The 21,208-nt window shown below is 36.7% G+C and overlaps 1 protein-coding gene across 6 annotated transcripts in view; it reads left to right on the plus strand.

Annotated features, from left to right (window-relative positions):
- The window catches only part of arhgap9 (Rho GTPase activating protein 9), a 160,925-nt gene that overhangs the window by 126,641 nt on the left and 13,076 nt on the right, over nucleotides 1-21,208 (plus strand). For 4 of the 6 annotated variants that reach the window (XM_061886590.1, XM_061886599.1, XM_061886637.1 and 1 more), the window contains 3 exons: nucleotides 8,446-8,544; nucleotides 11,785-11,862; nucleotides 18,996-19,049. In XM_061886590.1, coding sequence (XP_061742574.1) covers nucleotides 8,446-8,544; nucleotides 11,785-11,862; nucleotides 18,996-19,049 — 231 coding nt within the window. The remainder of the gene's footprint in view (nucleotides 1-8,445; nucleotides 8,545-11,784; nucleotides 11,863-18,995; nucleotides 19,050-21,208) is intronic. The other 2 variants (XM_061886609.1, XM_061886618.1) reach the window with 1 other exon arrangement.

The following is a 21,208-nucleotide window of genomic DNA, read 5'->3' on the forward strand; positions in this document are numbered from 1 at the left end:
TTCCCAAGATGGCGCTGCTGTAGTGGCTGCTGTAGGCAGGAGCTCTGTGTTCTTGTGTCAACCTTCTGTGTTTCCCTCTTGTTTTCATGTGTTATTATATTTTTTTGCATTTTGGTCCGGGACCCTTTGGGACTGTGTGACAAGGGGTGGCACTTTCGTGACCTCTGTGGTGCTTTTTTTGTGGACTTCTGGATCTGCCTCCCGGGAGCCTTTTGGCCATGGAGACCAGCTGCAGGGTCTCTGCTACACCAGAGTCTGTTTGGATGTACTGGAGGAGATGCGGATGAGGGGACAGGACTGTGGAGCTAGCACTGAGCTACTGGGACGGAGAGGCTTCGCGGTGTCTTGACTGGGTGAGCAGGTGTCGGACACCTCAGTCACCTTGGACGTATCCTCGCTCATCCATGCGGACTGGACACTGGCCGAGAGTGGAGTCGGCTGTCTTGGTTGCCTTGTTGGGTCTGCTTCTGTCTCTGGCCATGCTCCCTCCTCCCCAGCAGACGAACACCGCAGAGGCCACCACAGTGGATATGTTTCTTTTACTTTTTATTCATAGCTGTATGTAGAAGTGTCTGGTTGTATCTGCTGCTTTAATGTCTTTAATGTCCTCTGTGTTCTTTGATGTTTGATGTTTCCCTCTTACACACATGGAAGAGGAATGTGTACTATGGCTATGAGTTGTTGTTGTTTTTGTTTTTTTTCCCTTGGCCTCAGTCTGCACCCCCACTCCAGGGCCTAGGTTAAGACCGATTTTTTAATTTTATTTTAATCTTCTATTTCCCCCACCCCCCTTGTTTACCTGTATGTCATCTTTTTTGTAAGGGGCGCTGGAAGCCGGCAGACCCGTCAGCGATCCTGTTCTGTCTCCCTGTAATGTTTGTCTGATCTTGAATGGGATTGTGCTGAAAATTGTAATTTTCCTGAAGGAACTCTCCTGACGGAATAAATAAAGTACTATCTATCTATCTATCTATCCAACAGTTTTGACTTCTGTTTATTCTTTCAATAAACCTTTTGTCTGGCCAGTCGGTCGCGCCAATCTCTGGCTCGCTGGCTCTTCCTGCTCGTCGCGGCACACCTTTCGGTGCCCGGTGGCTGCGTCTGCTGCGGGGGCTCATCTTTATCTGGGTCTCGCTCGTCGTGCTCATGGTTGTCGTTCGCTGTGGTTTCCTCGCCTACTTCTGCCCCGATTGTTCCTCCTTCTCCCCTTTTATACTGCAGCAGAATATGTAAAGATTGAGCGCAGGTGTGTCGCTTACACACCTGACTTGGCTGGCTGCAGCGTCGCCCCGAGTGCGCTACGCCTCTCCTCTTCGCTGCATGCCCCGCCTCCTGGCCGCCATCTCGGGTAGGACCGCCGTCTGTCCTAACCCGCTGTCGGCTCGTCGGCTTCGTCTCTCCACAGATGCATTTTGGTGTAAAAAGTAAAGATAAAGGTGAAGTTATAACACTGAAACACCCTCTGGAAGAGCTGCTTTAGGACATGACTAGTTAGTTCGCGGATAACGTCCATTCACAGTGTTTTAGCTACTTCTAAATCACTAATCCTGGTCTCCATGGCAACAAATAAAGTACGTTTCTTACAAGTTCCATTATGACTGCAGGACGAGGAATAGCTAAATATGCTTCACTAGACACCGTTGCTCACCGGCTTCAAAATGTAAACAAACGCCATGGGTGGATCTACCCTTGACATCCACTGTTATGATACCAGGTACAGGCACGTACCTAGTCGATACTACTATGATTATGTCAATATTTTTTGGCATCACAACATCTTCTTTTGTTATTTTCAATGCATATTATGTTTTTAAACTCAGGAAATATGTCCCCGGACACATGAGGACTTTGAATATGACCAATGTATGATCCTGTAACGACTTGGTATCGGATCGATACTCAAATGTGTGGTATCATCCAAAACTAATGTATCAAAGAAGAGAAGAATAAGTGATTATTAAATTTTAACAGAAGTGTAGATAGAACATTTTAAAAGAGAAAGTAAGCAGATATTAACAGTAAATGAACAAGTAGATTAATGATTAATTTTCTACCACATGTCCTTAATAATTTAGACAAAATAATAGGTAGATGAATGACACAATATGTTACTGCATACATCAGCAGACTAATTAGGAGGCTTTGTTTGCTTACTTACTACTAAAAGACAAGTTGCCTAGTATGTTCACTAATTTATTAAAGGACAAAATTGCAATAATAAACATATGTTTAATGTACCCTAAGATTTTTTTGTTAAAGTAAAGCCAAAAATGCAATTTTTTGGTGGTACCCTTTATTTAGAAAAGTACCGAAAAGTATCTACATGATTTTAGTACCGGTACCAAAACTAGTATGACCACACCAACAGGCTAGATAGTATTCATTAACTATTAATGAACAAAGTGTTGCTCCTTTGCATCAAAACAATTGTTTTTCTCACTAAGATAGGGCAAAACCATCCTTGCTCAGTCACACCTTCCTGGTTTTGGAGTACCGTATTTTTCTGCACCTTAGGGCGCACCGGACTATAAGGCGCATTAAAGGAGTAACATTATGATTTTTTTTCTAAATGTAATAGACTTCCTTGTGGTCTACATAACATGTAATGGTGGTTCTTTGCTCAAAATGTTGCATAGATGATGTTTTACACATCATCTTCAAGTCTCTTTCTGACAGTTGCTTCAGCATGCTCTGTTTTGTGGTCGGTCTTATTTAAGTGCCTCCACTTGGACAGCGTCTTCTCCCCATCATCTTTGTTGTAGCGGTGTAGCGTGCAAAGACGGGAGTGGAAGAAGTGTCAAAAGATGGCGCTAACTGTTTTAATGACATTCAGACTTTAATTCAATCAATAACGGAGCAGCATCTCCTCATCCGTGGCTCACTAGTGCATCAACAACGCCCAAGATGTCTTCCGTGAAAAACCGTCCCACCGGAACTCTCTAATAACTAAAGTTCCTTGGGTGAATAATGTAAACTCACTACTCCGGTATGTTTTAGTGCTTTCATGGTGAGATTACTGACAGAAATAAGTAAGAACTTTAAACTACTTTATATTAGAAATGGCAACAGTGTTAGAGAGAAGATAGAGAAAAAGAAGAAGCTACGGTGTCCCCACGGACTACAAAGGCGGGCGCACAAATTTTCAGGACTTATGCAGGTCCCAAATACAGATCAGTAGGTACCAGAAAGTAAGAAAAGATTGTTTTACATAATATTGTGAAACAAAACACCAGATAATACTGGTGTGGGAAAAAAACGATTCAAATTCGAATTGCGATTCTCACATTGTGCGATTCCGAATCGATTCTCATTTTAAAAAAAATATATTTCTTTCTTTAATTAATCAATCCAACAAAACAATTCACGGCAATACCATAACAATGCAATCCAATTCCAAAACCAAACCTGACCCAGCAACACTGCAATAAATAGAGCAATTGAGAGGAGACACAAACACGACACAGAACAAACCAAAAGTAGTGAAACAAAAATGAATATTATCAACAACAGTATCAATATTAGTATATAATTTCAACATAGCAGAGATTAAAAATCCCTCATTGACATTATCATTAGACATTTATAAAAATTAAAAAAAAGAACAATAGTGTCACTGTGGCTTACACTTGCATCGCATCTCATAAGCTTGACAACACACTGTGTCCAATGTTTTCACAAAGATAAAATAAGTCATATTTTTGGTTCGTTTAATAGTTAAAACAAATTTATATTATTGCAATCAGTTGATAAAACATTGTCCTTTACAATTATAAAAGCGTTTTACAAAAATCTACTACTCTGCTTGCATGTCAGCAGACTGGGGTGGATCCTGCTGAAATCCTATGTGTTGAATGAATAGAGAATCCTTTTGAATCGGGAAAAAATCTTTTTTGAATCGAGAATCGTGTTGAATTGAAAAAAAAATCGATTTTGAATCGGATCGTGATAATATGTCTTACCTTTTACACACACCATAATAATACTCCTACGTTGAAGCACTGTACAATCCATCAAGCGGTGTGGCTTCATAGCTTACCAAAGTCCTACTAAAACATTTTGATAGCTTTTTGAGCGCCTTGTGTAATGTTCTATATTTTCAATGGAACATATAAAATGTTGGTGTTTTTTACTTGAGTCGTATTGCAGTCTACACGTATCTCTTATGTGTGACTGCCATCCTATTGCAGTCTACACATATACATTATGTGTGACTGCCATCATATGGCTGTTTACACGTATCTCTTATGTGTGACTGTCATCTTATGGCCACCTACACAAATCTCTTATGTGTGACTGCCATCATACGGCAGTCTACACGTATCTCTTATGTGGGACTGCCATCATACGGCAGTCTACACGTATCTCTTATGTGTGACTGCCATCATACGGCAGTCTGCACGTATCTCTTATGTGTGACTGTCATCTTATGGCCACCTACACGTATCTCTTATGTGTGACTGCCATCATACAGCAGTCTACACGTATCTCTTATGTGTGACTGCCATCATACGGCAGTCTACACGTATCTCTTATGTGTGACTGCCATCATATTTCAGTCTACACGTATCTCTTATGTGTGACTGCCCTCTTATGGCAGTCTACACGTATCTCTTATGTGTGACAGCCATCATATTTCAGACTACATGTATCTCTTATGTGTGACTGCCATCATATTGCAGTCTACACATATTTCTCGTGTGTGACTGCCATCTTATGGCAGTCTACACGTACAAACCCCGTTTCCATATGGGAAATTGTGTTAGATGTAAATATAAACGGAATACAATGATTTGCAAATTATTTTCAACCCATATTCAGTTGAATATGCTACAAAGACAACATACTTGATGTTCAAACTGATAAACATTTTTTTTTGCAAATAATCATTAACTTTAGAATTTGATGCCAGCAACACGTGACAAAGAAGTTGGGAAAGATGGCAATAAATACTGATAAAGTTGAGAAATACTCATCAAACACTTATTTGGAACATCCCACAGGTGTGCAGGCTAATTGGGAACAGGTGGGTGCCATGATTGGGTATAAAAGCAGCTTCCATGAAATGCTCAGTAATTCACAAACAGGGATGGGGTGAGGGTCACCACTTTGTAAGCAAATTGTCGAACAGTTTTAGAACAACATTTCTCAACGAGCTATTGCAAGGAGTTTAGGGATTTTACCATTTATGGTCTGTAAAATCATGAAAAAATTCAGAGAATCTGGAGAAATCATTGCACGTAAGCGATGATATTACGGACTTTAGATCCCTCAGGCGTTACTGCATCGAAAACCGACATCAGTGTGTAAAGGATATCACCACATGGGCTCAGGAACACTTCATAAAACCACTGTCAGTAACTACAGTTGGTTGCTACATCTGTAAGTGCAAGTTAAAACTCTACTATGCAAAGCCAAACACATTTATCAACAATATCCTGAAACCCCGCCGGCTTGGCTGGGCCCAAGCTCACCTAAAATGGACTGATGCAAAGTGGAAAAGTGTTCTGTGGTCTGACGAGTCCACATTTCAAATTATATTTGGAAACAAAGGACCTGGTGTCCTCCAGAACAAAGAGGAAAATAACCATTTGGATTGTTATAGACGCAAAGTTCAAAAGCCAGCATCTGTGATGGTATGGGGGTGTATTAGTGCCCAGGGCATGGGTAACTTACACATCTGTGAAGGCAACATTAATGCTGAAAGGTCCATGCAGGTTTTGAAGCAACATATGTTGTCATCCAAGCAACATTATCATGGACGCCCCTGCTTATTTCAGCGATACAAGTGTTACAACAGCGTGGCTTCATAAAAAAAAGAGTGCGGGTACTTTCCTGGCCCACCTGCAGTCCAGACCTGTCGCCCATCGAAAATGTGTGGCGCATTATGAAGCGTAAAATATGACAGCGGAGACCCCGGACTGTTGAATGACTGAAGCTCTACATAAAACAAGAATGGGAAAGAATTCCAGCTTCAAAGCTTCAACAATTATTTTCTTCACTTCCCAAATGTTTATTGAGTGTTGTTAAAAGAAAAGGTGATGTAACACAGTAGTGAACATGTCCTTTCCCAACTGCTTTGGCACGTGTTGCAGCCATGAAATTCTAAGTTAATTATTATTTGAAAAAAAAAAATAATGTTTGAGTTTGAACATCAAATATCTTGTCTTTGTAGTGCATTCAATTGAATATGGGTTGAAAAGGATTTGCAAATCATTGTATTCCGTATATATTTACATCCAACACAATTTCCCAACTCATATGGAAACGGGGTTTGTATCTCTCATTTGTGACTGCCATCATATTGCAGTCTACACGTATCTCTTATGTGTGACTGTCATCTACTGGTCACACTTATCATTGCACCACGTACCTAATAAAACTGCTTTGAGGTGGGTCAGCTCAACCAAACGTATTCCTTACATTAGGCGCACAGGGTTATAAGGTGCACTGTTGAGTTTGGACACCACTGCTCTATATTGTCCATAGGTTTGAATGGTTCTTTGTCTGTAGTATGCCCAAAGTCAGCAAAGACAAGTCTGTAGTATGCTCTGTAGAATGCTCAAAGCCCGGTGCAAACACAAGTCATATAGAAAATGAATGAAATAATACCTTATAAAAAATGTGTAAATTAAAAGTGAGTCTTAGCCCCAATTCCCTCATTAGCTTGTGCATAACTTTTTGTACTAATTATGCACGCTATAGAACATAGAGCCCAGCACATGGGTTGCCTTGCATCATCAAGAGGTGGTCTCCCAGTACCCACTCTCAATGTACCACATGAATTTCTCAGCGCTCAGAAAGTCAATCCGTATTACAGCCTTCTGAACCCGTGTTTCTGTGTGTGTGTGTGTGTGTGCGTGGGTGTGCGTGCGTGTGTGTGTTCTTGTTCATCTACCCTTTTTGAGACATCAACAGGGAAAATTATCTTCCATATGAGGAGGTGTGAACAAGTTAGGACATAAGTCATGGTCCCAATACGGAAAACCATTGCATCTAACAAAAAGCCAAATACTAGAGTCTGTGAACATTGCTCCAAAGTCAGGAATTTTTTTTTGATTTAATGTGTAAACAGTAAAAGTAAACATTGCAAAGGCAGCAATATATGATAAAACAAGAAGGACTTCCCTATTCATCCCCCACAAAAAAGCCGCCAGGTAAACAGCTGATTTTACCACTTCCTGTGATGACGTAAGACAACCCATATGTGACCATATAATGAACACATACACTACGCTACTAAGACTATAGGGGCCGTTAACAGTTAGCTTCTACAACTAGGTTGCCCAAAGTGCGGCACAGGGGCCATCTGTGGTCCCTGACTGCTTTGTCATCAACCTTAATGAAAATTACAGGAAAAAAATAATAAAGATCTCATTTGCACCCCTGGTGGTGAAATCTATTAAAATGAGGGTGGTCCCAAAAAGGAGGGATTTTTCAAATTAACTGTGTGTCGCTTTTAAAACTGATCCCCCTCTGGTCAACATATGAAATAACAAGTGTGTGTAAAAATTTGAAATTCTCCTCCTCTGGTCAACATATGAAATAAGTGTGTGTAAGATATATATATATATATATATATATATATATATATATACAGACATAATGTAATAACTTGAAGTAAATAATGAAGATTACAAACCAAAAAAAATCAGAATAGAATATAACTAAGAGCAGTTTTTGTTTCAAACTTGGGAACGATTTCTCATATTCTTTCTGCGTCTGTAATATTTTCCTGTAAAAGTATTATTTGTTCATGTAAAAATATTAATTTTTAATGCAAAATGGTGACATTTGTCATATATATTTCAAATTTTTATCACAATTGTACCAATTTTTTGGTTGTTCTTTTGGAGTTTTTTGGGGGGAATTTTTGGAGTGAAATTATGACTTTTGTTGTCATGTTGGTGAGTAAAATTCCGATTATTATTATAATATTGCCAATAATTTAAAGTTTTCTTATATAAAGGGTGACTTTTGTCGCGTAAAATTGCGACTCTTTTCGTAAAATTGCCAACATTTGAAGCTTTTTTTGTAAAACTGCCACTGTTATTGGGTAAACGTCCAACAATATTGCACAAATGCTCAGTTTTTTTTGTAAAATTTTGACTTGCATTGAGGAAAATGATGACTTTTATTATAACACTGCCTAAATTCAAAGTTTTTCATGTGAAATTGTGACCCTTTTCCTGTAAAATTCCAACTCATTTGTCACAACAAGCTTTTTTATATTTGCGTACTATGTACATATTATTAATGTTATAAATACACCTATTTGTATATTTAGAAAGGGTGGTCTTTAAGAGGTACTGTAGGCATTTTTTGGAGGTCTTAAGAAGGTAACAAATGCAAGAATGTGTGTGTGTGCATGTGTTCTGTGTGTGTGTGTGTGTGTGTGTGTGTGTGTACGCGTGTGTGTGTGTGTGTGTGTGTGTCGTCGCCCCTCAGATCAGGTGTTCGGCTGTAGTCTGGAGATGCTGTGCGAGAGAGAGAGGAGCACGGTCCCTCGCTTCGTCAGGCTGTGCACTGAGACGGTGGAGAAGAGAGGTAGACTGAAAGCACAACAGCACACACTTCAAGTGCAAACGTGTTCATCGCTCCAGTATGTGATGGACAAATAAAAAGACGTTTTCTGCTAGGACATGAAATATTGATGAAATATTTTTCTGCAGAGCATTTTTATACCCTCCCCAGAGAGAGAGAGAGAGAGAGAGAGAGAGAGAGAGAAAGGGAGAGACAGTTTGCAAGAAATGCAGTCTTTTTCTTTTAGATCTGCCAAGGACATTGTTTTCATCTTTACGTGTTGGCTCGCTGAATTCAATGGATAACATTTTGAATGAAGGAATTTTTTTTTTTACTCGCCAAATAATACATTTTGAAAGTTTGCGACTTGCAACAAGATAATAAGGACGCCATTGGCGAGCTTCTGTTACCATTAGTCATCTAACAGAACACATTGGTTCTACAATTGTCTCTACTGTATTTAGAAAAAAAAATGACTGGCCTGATTAAAATAATTGTTGTTTACGGCGGTCACTCACCCTGTCTGGTCAACATGTACAGTCCTGGTCAAAAGTTTACATACACTTGTAAAGAACACAATGTCGTGGCTGTCTTGAGTTTTCAATCATTTCTACAACTTTTATTTTTTGTGATACAGTGATTGGAGCACATACTTGTTGGTAACAAAAACATTCATGAAGTTTGCTTATTTTATGAATTTATTATGGGTCTACTGAAAATGTGACCTGGGTCAAAAGTATACATACAGCAATGTTAATATTTGCTTACATGTCCCTTGGCAAGTTTCACTGCAATACGACGCTTATCTTTGTCCATGTGATGTCAGATTATTATTAATTAATTGGAAACTCAAGACAGCCATGACATTATGTCCTTTACAAGTGTATGTCAACTTTCCACCACAACTGTATGTGCAGGAAGCGCGTGTGCACGTACAAAAGCAGTCCTAGAGATGCAATGAAAAATGTGCAGTCATGTTTTTGTTATGATAGATTCCATGACAGCTAATGCTAACAAACAAAATGGCTATTAGAAGCTAACAACACCCAGAGCTATCGGGTGTGCATGTGTTGCGTACGTAGTTATGTTATTACGTACTAGAAGCCGTAAGAGAGCGTACAATATAGGGGTTTGAATCTTTGGGCACTTAACAATTCGATCAGATTGAGATTCCAGGGATGAAGATTCAAATCTCAATTCAAACCAATTCTCACAATGTATTATTTGGTACGATAGTTATCATGAAACTTTTTTCAAAAACAGGTTACACGTTAAAACAGCTTTTGGTTGCATTGAGATAGCTTGAAAACATATTCCCCCCAAAATTGTAATTCCCAGTTAAGCGCAAAAAATATGACCAACGTTGTGAATACATTTGCACTTGAATTTTTATTGGCTGTTTATTTAAGAAACATGTATTATTATTAATTCAGTTAGAATGTATTCATTTAAGCCTTGCGTAATTGTGTCAATGCTCCTTAAAAAGAATGCCAGCCGTTAGTGTTAGCTTGTCAATACTAGCATGCTATCATTCTATTGTAGCATTTTAGCTAATTTTGTACATTTACGCCTAATAATCACAGATTTAGTTACTTGGTCCCACGTTAGAAGTATGCCAGCTGTTCCTCTGTTAGCATGCTAAGTTTTATGCCAGTATTTTAGCTAATGGGATACACAGCAAAAATGTATAGATTCTGTTACTTTTAAACCCCTTGCGGATGTCAACTATTCTAACTAAACCAAGAGTTTCTGCTCTTCACCTCTCAAACCATTTTAACCTTTAAACTATATCAACTTTCAAACCATTTCTACATTCCACTAAATATGTCAGTTTAGCCTCAGCTGTTCAAAATTAAAACCATTTTTACATTAAAGTCAATTTAACTTTCAAACTATTTCTACTTTCATCATACATTGAAATACCATTTCAGTTGCTTCATCTAGTAGTATTTAAATTTATTTTTCATCTCTTTTACGAGCCTTGTCTTTTGCAGAATATTTGATGACTATTTATTTTGGTAATCAGCCTGTCCTAAGCCTTGATTGATTGATTGAAACTTTTTTTATTAGTAGATTGCACAATACAGTACATATTCCATACAATTGACCACTAAATGGTAACACCCCAATAAGTTTTTCAACTTGTTTTATTTGGGGTCCACGATAATAATCTTTGTGATTATTAAGTAGTTTAGATATTATTATTGAATATGATTAAAATCAAGATTAAGCTCACTCATTCACTGCTAATATTTGAGTGTAATAACATTAAAACCATAATCGATACAAACGTTTGAGACAAGTCTGGTGAGAATTGGATATGGGTTATTTTTTATCTTGATGATAGAACTTCATGTTACTTAAAATTGAACGTTTTGTTTCCAACTGCCATGTTTACGTTTTAATTCACATTCTCCACTAACATTGCACCAGCGCCACTTAAGCACTTTGTCCAGTTTACATCCTAGAAACACACGAGCCTCCACCAAGGGGCAATGTAGCGTACCCAGATGTAAAACATCTTTTGCACAATCAGCTTTTTCTTATAAAGCCATAAAGGAATGGCTTGACCTCACAACAAACTTGAAAAGTCTAACAGATGACTCTTCATTCACAAGTGAAGTTAAAAAGTGAATTTGGAGCAATCAAAGCTGCTCACACAGTCACTAAGGTGGGCACGATGATTGCCATGTCAACTTAAAATGTATTATATTTATGTATGAAAGCATTTTGTTGTAAACTGTGAGGTGCGTGTGTTAAAATCATGGTGTTTTATTTTAACAAATGAAGACAGATGTGAACAAAAGCCTGTATTGTCTAGTTATGTTGTGGCTATATTGTGTAAGTATGTGTCAATGAGAGGGTATGTTATCCATCCATCCATCCATTTTCTACCGCTTATTCCCTTTTGGGGTCGCGGGGGGCGCTGGCGCCTATCTCAGCTACTATCGTTTTATTAATTTGATTACATGCTATTGTATAATTGTATTGTTATAATTGTATTGCATGTTTTTTGTTTCCCTTTATTTTCGGTAGCCAGGGACTGCAGATGGAAATTAGCTATTTAGTTATAATCTGATGCAGAACATATCTGTCTTTGAGCTTAATGTTTCTGTGCATTGTCCGTTCAAATGATGACTAAACTAAACTAAACACACTCAGGTTGACTTTACTGAACAAAAACAAAGGTCCCCGTGCAAGCATTTAGTGAGTAATTGTTATTGCAGGCTGAGGAGCTGAATTGTTGTGTATGTTATGTTGCAGGATTGGACACTGATGGCATCTACAGGGTGTCTGGGAACCTGGCGGTCATTCAAAAACTTCGTTTCCTGGTCAACCATGGTGAGGATAGCAGTGGGACTGAAAAACGTATGCTTAATTGTCATCAAATGAGTCATAAATAATAAACGAGAGAGAGCCCAGGTTACTCGCAGGTAGGTTCCAGCACCCCATCGCGACCCCGTAAGGGACAAGCGGTAGAAAAATGGATGGATGTACACAGAAAGACGACCCCTAGTGCACTGTTTTTCAACCAATGTTGTACCGTGAGATATTGTTTGGTGTGCCATGGGAAACGATGAAATTTCCACTTAATTGGTCAAACAAATGTTTGCAATTTAATAAAACGTTTGAAAGGTTTGAAACAATAGCCTATATGCATACCTTGGTAACATGTCTCCCCTTTAGTTTTGGGCGTACATTAAGCTGCCAAGCATGCTGTACTTATTTTCACCAGTATAACCATTGCTACATTTGGTTGTAGTTGTTTTTTGTCTTTGTTTTCTGATCGTACTGACAATAACCATAGGATTGTTGTGATATTGTACGCAGGCATGACATACTTCTTCCTGAAATTAGCCTTGTTTCTCTGCAAAATGTGTTGGTTAGAGCAGAGCATACAGTTGTGATCAAAATTATTCAACCCCCACACAATTTTGGTGTTTTAGCAAGTTGGACATTTATTCCGTATTTTGTTTATAGTCATATCAAATAAAGATGCATTAAATAGACGAATGCAACTTGAATTACAACATTAGATTTTGTAACATACCAAACAGTATCATTTCTCTTAATATCTCATTGACAAAATTATTCAACCCCTTGAAGATCATAACTCTTAAGAACATAATTTGAATAAGGTATTTTCAATCAGGTGTTGAAAACACCTGTAGATGTGATTAGAACCATAACGAGCAACAATAAACTGATTGAAAAAGACTGTGACGCTCAGCTTCTTGTAGATGGTCAATGGTGTATTTGCAACATGGTGAAGTCCAGGGAGTGGTCAAAGAAGTCAAGAGAGGAGGTAATTTCTCTTCATAAGAAAGGATATGGATATAAGAAAATAGCAAAGGCATTGCATATTCCAAGAGACACAGTTGGGAGCATAATTCGCAAGTTTAAAGCTAAAGGCACAGTGGAAACACTACCTGGGCGTGGTAGAAAGAGGATGCTGTGTGCAACTGCTGTCCGGCATTTGAAGCGTACGGTGGTGAAAACCCCCCGCTGAGGAACTACAACAGGACATTGCAGAGGGGGCAACGCAGGTTTCGTCCCAGATAATAAGGCGCGCACTACGAGATGAAGGCCTCCATGCCAAAACTCCCAGGCGCACCCCACTTTTGACTACCAGGCACAAGAAATAGACTCCAGTATGCCAAAAATCACCTGGACAAACCCCAAAGGTTTTGGGAAACTGTTCTATGGAGTGATGAGACAAAACTGGAACTCTTTGGGCCTATGAATCAATGTTATGTCAGGAGGAGAAAAAATGAAGCTTACAAAGAGAAGAACACCTGGCCTACTGTTAAGCATGGTGGGGGGTCAATCATGCTCCAGGGCTGTTTCTCTGCCTCAGGTCCTGGGAATCTCCAGCGCGTTCAAGGCATTATGAATTCTATTTCCTACCAGGATATATTAGCTGCAAATGTCATGAAGTCAGTGACGAAGCTGAGACTTGGGAGACGTTGAACCTTCCAACAGGACAACGATCCCAAACATATCTCCAAATCAACATCAGAGTGGTTGCAGAAGAAGGGCTGGAAGACTCTGGAGTGGCCTTCAAGGTCGCCAGACCTAAATCCTATAGAAAACCTGTGGTGGGACTTGAAGAAGGCAGTGGCAGCCCGCAAGCCCAAGAATATGAATGAACTGGAGGCCTTTGCCCAAGAGGAATGGGCTAAAATACCTGTAGATCGTTGCAAGAAGCTTGTGTCCGGTTATGTATCACGTTTGAAGGATGTAATTACTGCCAAAGGGTGTTCTACTAAGTACTAAAGATGCATGTAACTAGGGGGTTGAATCATTTTGTCAATGAGATATTAAGAAAGATGTCCTTTTTTGGTATTTTGTAAAATACAGTGTTACAATTTAAGTTGCATTTGTCTATTTGACACATCTTTATTTGATATGACTATAAACAAAATACGGAATAAATGTCCAACTTGCTAAAACACCAAAATTGTGTTGGTGTTGAATAATTTTGACCACAACCGTATTCCTCCCAAATATGTTTTTATATCTAACAGTGACAATTCTTCCCCAAACTACTTGACTGTGCTCACAAGCCCTCAACATTTGCATTTCAAAACAATGGGAAATCTCCCAGGACAGTGGTAAAAATAATATGGAATTTCATTGTCATCCGAAATCACCTTTAAATCAGTAAAACATTATTCACAATTGAAGCTAAAAAGTGGCTTTGGAGTAATCAAAGCTGCTCACACGCTCAATAAGGTGGGCACGATGATTGACATGTCAACTTAATATGCTTTATATTTATGCTTGAGAGCATTTTGTTGTAAACTGTGAGGTGTGTGTGTTAAAATCATGGTGGCCACTCTTCTACCAATCAGACAAGTTTACTAGTTTTGTTTGATTTGAAATGGAAGTTACGGGGAGGAAAAGTTATGTACGGAACACTTTTAAAAAAATTAAATTTGATAATTTGAGGGTAATACAATATACCGAGACTAGTATAGTACCGCGATACTAATGAACCATATTCGGTACTATACTGCCTTTAAAAAGTACCGGTCCCCTACCCCCTTTTTTTTAACGAGCATGACGGCGCGTCTTTTTAGGAGCAGAGGATCGTGTTCGGCAGCGTGCGCAAACATAGTACTTACAAGCAGACACAGGGTATAGACAGAAAAGGGAGAATGGAGGCATTTTGGCGTAAAAAGTAAAGATAAAGGTGAAGTTATAACACTGAAACACCCTCAGGAAGAGGTGCTTTAAGACATGGCTAGCTAGCTAGCGGCTAATTTCCAGCCGCAGTCCGCAGAGTTTTAGCTACTTCTAAATCACAAATACTGGTCTCCAGGGTGACCAATAAAGTAAGTTTCTAATCACTAGCATTATCACTGGAGGACGAGAAATATGCTTCACTACACACCGTAGGATACAATAGCTCACCGGCGTCACAATGTAAAGGCTCTACACATAACATCCATTGTAATGATACCAAGTACAGTAGAGTGTCTAGTTGATACTACTATAATTACATCAAATCTTTTTTCGTTTTTTAAAATGTATATTATGTTTATAAAGTCAAGAAATACGTCCCAGGACACATGAGGACTTTGAATATGACCAATGTACTGTATGATCCTGTAACTACTTGCTTTTGGATCGGTAACTAAATGTGTGGTATCATCCAAAACTTTTCTTTCTTTCTTTCTTTCTTTATTTCGAACATGACATACCTACAACATTATACATCAGGAAATTTCATAATTTCTCAGTACACAATACATCATGTCCGAAAAGGAGTAGGAAGAAGCAAAGTTTATTTAATCCTGCCCCTTTCCCACGCCAGAGCGCCCACAAATATATACATTCATTCACTGACCCTTTTTACAGCAAAATTACATCCGTGAATGAATAACACAACAGTTTTGTAATACGTACTTAATTAAGTCAGTCATCATTAACATACTGAGATGAAGAATATCTTATTTTCAAAATGTTGAACGTGTTTCTCACAATTCTTCTTCTTTGTACTTTGGAAGCACTATTAATTTGAACGGCCTCTTAAAGTGGATCATATCAGCACAATGTTTAACTTCTTTACTTAATCCATTCCATAATTTAATTCCACATACTGATATGCTATGGTTTTAAGTGTTGTACGTGCATACAAATGTTTTGAATGAGATTTTCCTCTAAGGTTATATTTCTCCTCTTTAGTTGTACATTCTTTGGTAGCAGGTTATAATTTGCTTTGTACATCAATTTAGCTGTTTGCAATTTTACCAAATCACCGAACTTTAATAATTTTGACTCAATAAATAAAGGGTTTGTATGTTCTCTATATCCAACATTATGTATTATTCTAATTGATCTTTTTTGTAACACAGTTAACGAATGTAGCGCACATGTGTAGTTGTTTCCCCATATTTCTGCACAATAACTCAGATATGGTAACACTAGCAAGCAGTAGAGAATATAAAGTGATGTTTGGCCCAGGACGTATTTTGCTTTATTCATTATTGAAATGTTTTTTGCCACCTTATGTTGTATGTTTTGTATATGAGATTTCCAGTTATTTTTTATCATCTATTAATACTCCAAAAAATCAGGTTTATTTTACCCTTTCAATATCTACTCCGTCTATTTGTATTCATGTCTGATGCTCTTTTCTACTGTTACCAAATAGCATTATTTTTGTTTTACTGAGATTCAAAGATAGTCTGTTTTTATCAAACCATTTTTTTTAATTTGTTAATTTCTTCCGTTATTTATTGTATTATCTTCTGTGTGTTCTCTCCTGAACAGAAAGCAGTTGTGTCGTCTGCAAATAAAACTAACTTCAAGTCCTTTCTAACTTTACAAATGTGGTTTGTATAAAGATTAAACAATCTTGGTCCCAGTATTGATCCCTGGGGTACACCACAAAATATATCCAACCGTGTTGGTATATTTTCACCCATCTTCACAGAATAAGTGATTATTACATTTGAACAGAAGTGTAGATAGGACATGTTAAAACAGAAAATAGACAGATATTAACAGCCATCCATCCATCCATTTTCTACCGCTTGTCCCTTTTTTGTGGTTGCGGGGGGTAATGGTGCCTATCTCGGCTGCATCCGGGAGGAAGACGGGGTACACCCTGGACAAGTCGCCAGCTCATCACAGGACCAGATATTAACTATAAATATATACATATGCTTGTATATATGTATATATATATATATATACATATATATATATATATATATATATATATATATATATATATATATATATATGTGTGTGTATATATGTGTATATATGTATATATATACATATGTATGTATATATATACATATGTATGTATGTATATATATATATGTGTGTGTGTGTATATATGTATATATATACATATGTATGTATATATATACATATGTATGTATGTATATATATGTATATATGCATAGATATATGGATGTATATGTGTGTGTGTGTATATATGTATATATATATATATAGCCCGGCCCCTATATAGCCCTTTTGTTTATATATATATGTGTGTGTATATGTATGTATATATATATATATATATATATATATATAAATATATATGTATACGTATATATATATATATATATATATATATATATATATGTATGTATGTATGTATATATATATATATATATATATATATATATATATAAATATATATATATATATATATATATATATATATATATATATATATATGTGGGTTCTTCCGAGGATGTTGTAGTCGTAATGATTTGTGCAGTCCTTTGAAACATTTGTGATTTGGGGCTATATAAATAAACATTGATTGATTGATTGATATATATATATATATATGTATGTAGCCCGGCCCCTGGCCAATTTGGGGACCCCGGATATAATGTGTACATTTTTACATTTTAAATGTCATGTTTCTGTTTTAACCACTATTTACCTACTTTTTGTTCATGTCACTGCACCAACAGGTCAACCAATCAGAAGGAAGCAGACATTTAGGGGGAGGAGCCTTAACACACACACACATGTATATATATACACGTTTGTATATATATATATACGTATACATACAAACGTTTGTGTATATATATATATATATATATGTGTGTGTGTGTGTATATGTATGTATATATGTTTGTATATGTATATATACACATATGTATGTATGTGTATATACATGTACATATATGTATATGTATATATATATGTATGTATATAAATATACATATGTATGTATATAAATATGTGTATGTATAAATGTATATATACATACATTTATATGTATATACGTATGTGTATCGATATATGTATGTATGTATATATGTATATATATTTATGTATAGTTATATGTATATATATATATATATGCATATGTATGTACGTATGTATATATATATATATATATACATTTATATATATATACATAGATATATATAAATACATACATATATACATACATGTATACATACATATATAGACGTGTGTGTGTGTGTGTTTGTGTGTGTGTGTGTGTGTGTGTACGTGTGTGTGTGTGTGTGTGTGTGTGTGTGTGTGTGTGTGTGTTGGGGACCCCAGATAAAATTTGTACATTTTTACATTTTAAATGTCATGTTTCTGTTTTAACCACTATTTACCTACTTTTTGTTTATGTTACTGCACCAGCAGGTCGACCAATAAGAAGGAAGCAGACATTTAGGGGGAGGAGCCTTAACCTTTTGATGAGGCATTTACTCCCTGAATTACCCCAATTGATGTACTTTCATTGTGATTTATTGTAATTATTACTAATAATTAGAATAAACCAAAATGAAAGTACATCAATCGGGGTAATTAAGGGAGTACATGCCTAAATGTGAATATTGAGGCACCTAATGATTCCATCCCGATTCCTTGGGTGACTATTTGATTCAGAACCGATTCTCCATTCATCACCATTCTTGTAATGTATTATTTGGTATAATAATTATAATGAAACAGGTTGGAAAAGCTGCATCTGGTTGCCTGGAAATGGCCTAAAAACGTATTTAAAAAAAAGTTCTTATTATAATCTGGATTTTTGAAAATGAAGATGAATATAAATGCCATTCTACTAGATGTGTGGAAACAAAAGTGTTTCCTTGCTTCAGAGCTAGTGTTAAAACTGTTTGACAAAGAATGGTTATTTGAAAATTGTTATTTCTACACTAATAAGATGTAATAACCAGTTTTCAAATGAGCATTGTAGGTCAAAATTAATTAGAGATGAGCTTTACAGTAAGTCCCTTGTCATTTCATTACAGATGCAGCTTTTTTATAATATATATATATATATATATATATATATATATATATATATACATATATATATATATATATATATATATATGTATATATATATGTATATATATATATATATATATATATATATATTATTTTTTTTTAATGAACAGCTCCACATTCACTCCTCCTAGCGTTTGGTGACCAGGTGCTGAATAAGTGTGTGCTTCTTTCAGAGCGAGCGGTGACCACTGACGGTCGTTACATGTTCCCTGCAGAGTTGGTGCAAGGTAGACGCACAACAAAGAAATACAAAAACCTTTTTGTATGAGAAAAACAATTTGTTGCTTTATTTGGGCCACTGTTTCTTTTGTGTTTGTCCTGTGCTTTCTGTCCTGTACTCGTCTAATGCTTCAAACACACACACACACACACACACACACACAGACACACACACACACACACACACACACACACACACACACACACACACACACACACATACGTACACACACACACGCTCACACATGGTTGTATTTGTTACCTTCTTGAGACCTGTAAAAATGCCTATTTAGGACCACCCTTTCTAGATATATAAATATTTGTATTTACAAAATTAATAATATATACATACTATGCACATGTAAAAAAAGGTAAACTTTTAGTTATTTACTTATTTTTGGACTTTTTTACTTTTTTTGTTTGCAATTGTCAAATTATTACAGTCTCTATGTACATATTTTTTATTTCTTTTTTTATTAAATGGAGTGCATTTCAATTTCTCACACACACCTGTTATTTCATATGTTGACTGGGTGTTGCTTTTAAAAGCAACACACAGTCAATTTGAAAAGTCCCTCCTTTTTGGGACCACCCTCATTTTGATAGATGTCACCACAAATGAGATCACAATTTTTTTGTTTTCTGTAATGTGCTTAAGGCTGATGACAAAGGAGTCAGGGACCACTTTGGTCAACCCAGCTGTAGAAACTAACTGTTAATGGCCTCTATAGTCATAGTAGCGTAGTGTGTTTTTTCATCCTATGCTCACATATGGGTTGTCTTACGTCAGCACAGGAAGTGGTAAAATCAGCTGTTCACCTGGCTGCTTTTTTTCGAGGATGAATAGGGAAGGCGGCATGGCGTAGTGGGTAAAGCGGCCGTGCCAGAAACCTGAGGGTTGCAGGTTCGCTTCCCACCTATTAACATCCAAATCGCTGCCGTTGTGTCCTTGGGCAGGACGCTTCACTCTTTGCCCCCGGTGCCGCTCACACTGGTGAATGAATGATGAATGAATGATTGGTGGTGGTCAGAGGGGCCGTAGGCGCAAACTGGCAGCCACGCTTCCGTCAGTCTACCCCAGGGCAGCTGTGGCTACGGATGTAGCTTACCACCACCAGGTGTGAATGAATGATGGGTTCCCACTTCTCTGTGAGCGCTTTGAGTATCTAACAATAGAAAAGTGCGATATAAATCTAATCCATTATTATTATTATTATTAAGTCCTTATTTAGCAGCGTCTTGTTTATCATATATTGCTGCCTTTGCCTTTGTCAATGTTTACTTTTGTATGCACATTAAATCAACCAAAAATCCTGACTTTGGAGCAATGTTCACAGACTCTAGTATTTGGCTCTCTATTAGATGCAACGGTTTTCCGTATTGGGACCATGATGTATGTCCTAACTTGTTCACATCTCCTCATATGGAAGATACTTTTCCTTGTTGATGTCTCAAGAAGGGTAGAAATATACGAACACACACAAATTATTGTATTTCGTACCTTCTTGAGACAGACCTCCGAAAACCGCCTACCTCTAGTATTATAATAAAAGCCGTTATTTTACTCAATGCAAGTCAAAATTTTACAAGAAAAACTGAACATTTGTGCAACATTGTGATAAAAATTTAAATTTTCCTCAATAACAGTCACAATTGTATAAGAAAACTTAAAAATGTTGGCAATATTATTATAATAATTAGAATTTTACTTTGCAAAATTTTGACAAGAGTTTTGATTTTTACTCCAAAAATGTCTCTATTTTACAAGAACAAAAACAAATTGACAATGTTGTGATAAAAGTCTGAATTTTATATGACAAATGTCACCACTTTTCATTGAAAAGTAACAATTTTATGTAAAAAAGTAATACATTTATGAGAAAATATTGTGATATTACAGAAACAGAAAAAAATGAGAAATAGATTCCAATTTTATGAGAAAATAGTCGACAGATTGTGAGAAAAAGACAGCTTTTAGTTATTTAAATTTTTTTTTTAATTGGCTTTTAATCTTCATTATTTACTGCAAGTTATTACAGCATATCTCTACATACATATTTATTTATTTATTTATTTTGAATTAATTTTGGCCAAAGGGAGTGCATTTCAATTTCTTACACACACTTGTTATTTCATATGTTGACCAGAGGGGGAGCACTTTTAAAAG

The sequence above is a fragment of the Nerophis ophidion genome, linkage group LG02 (genome assembly GCF_033978795.1).
Source record: "Nerophis ophidion isolate RoL-2023_Sa linkage group LG02, RoL_Noph_v1.0, whole genome shotgun sequence".
NCBI lineage: Eukaryota > Metazoa > Chordata > Actinopteri > Syngnathiformes > Syngnathidae > Nerophis > Nerophis ophidion.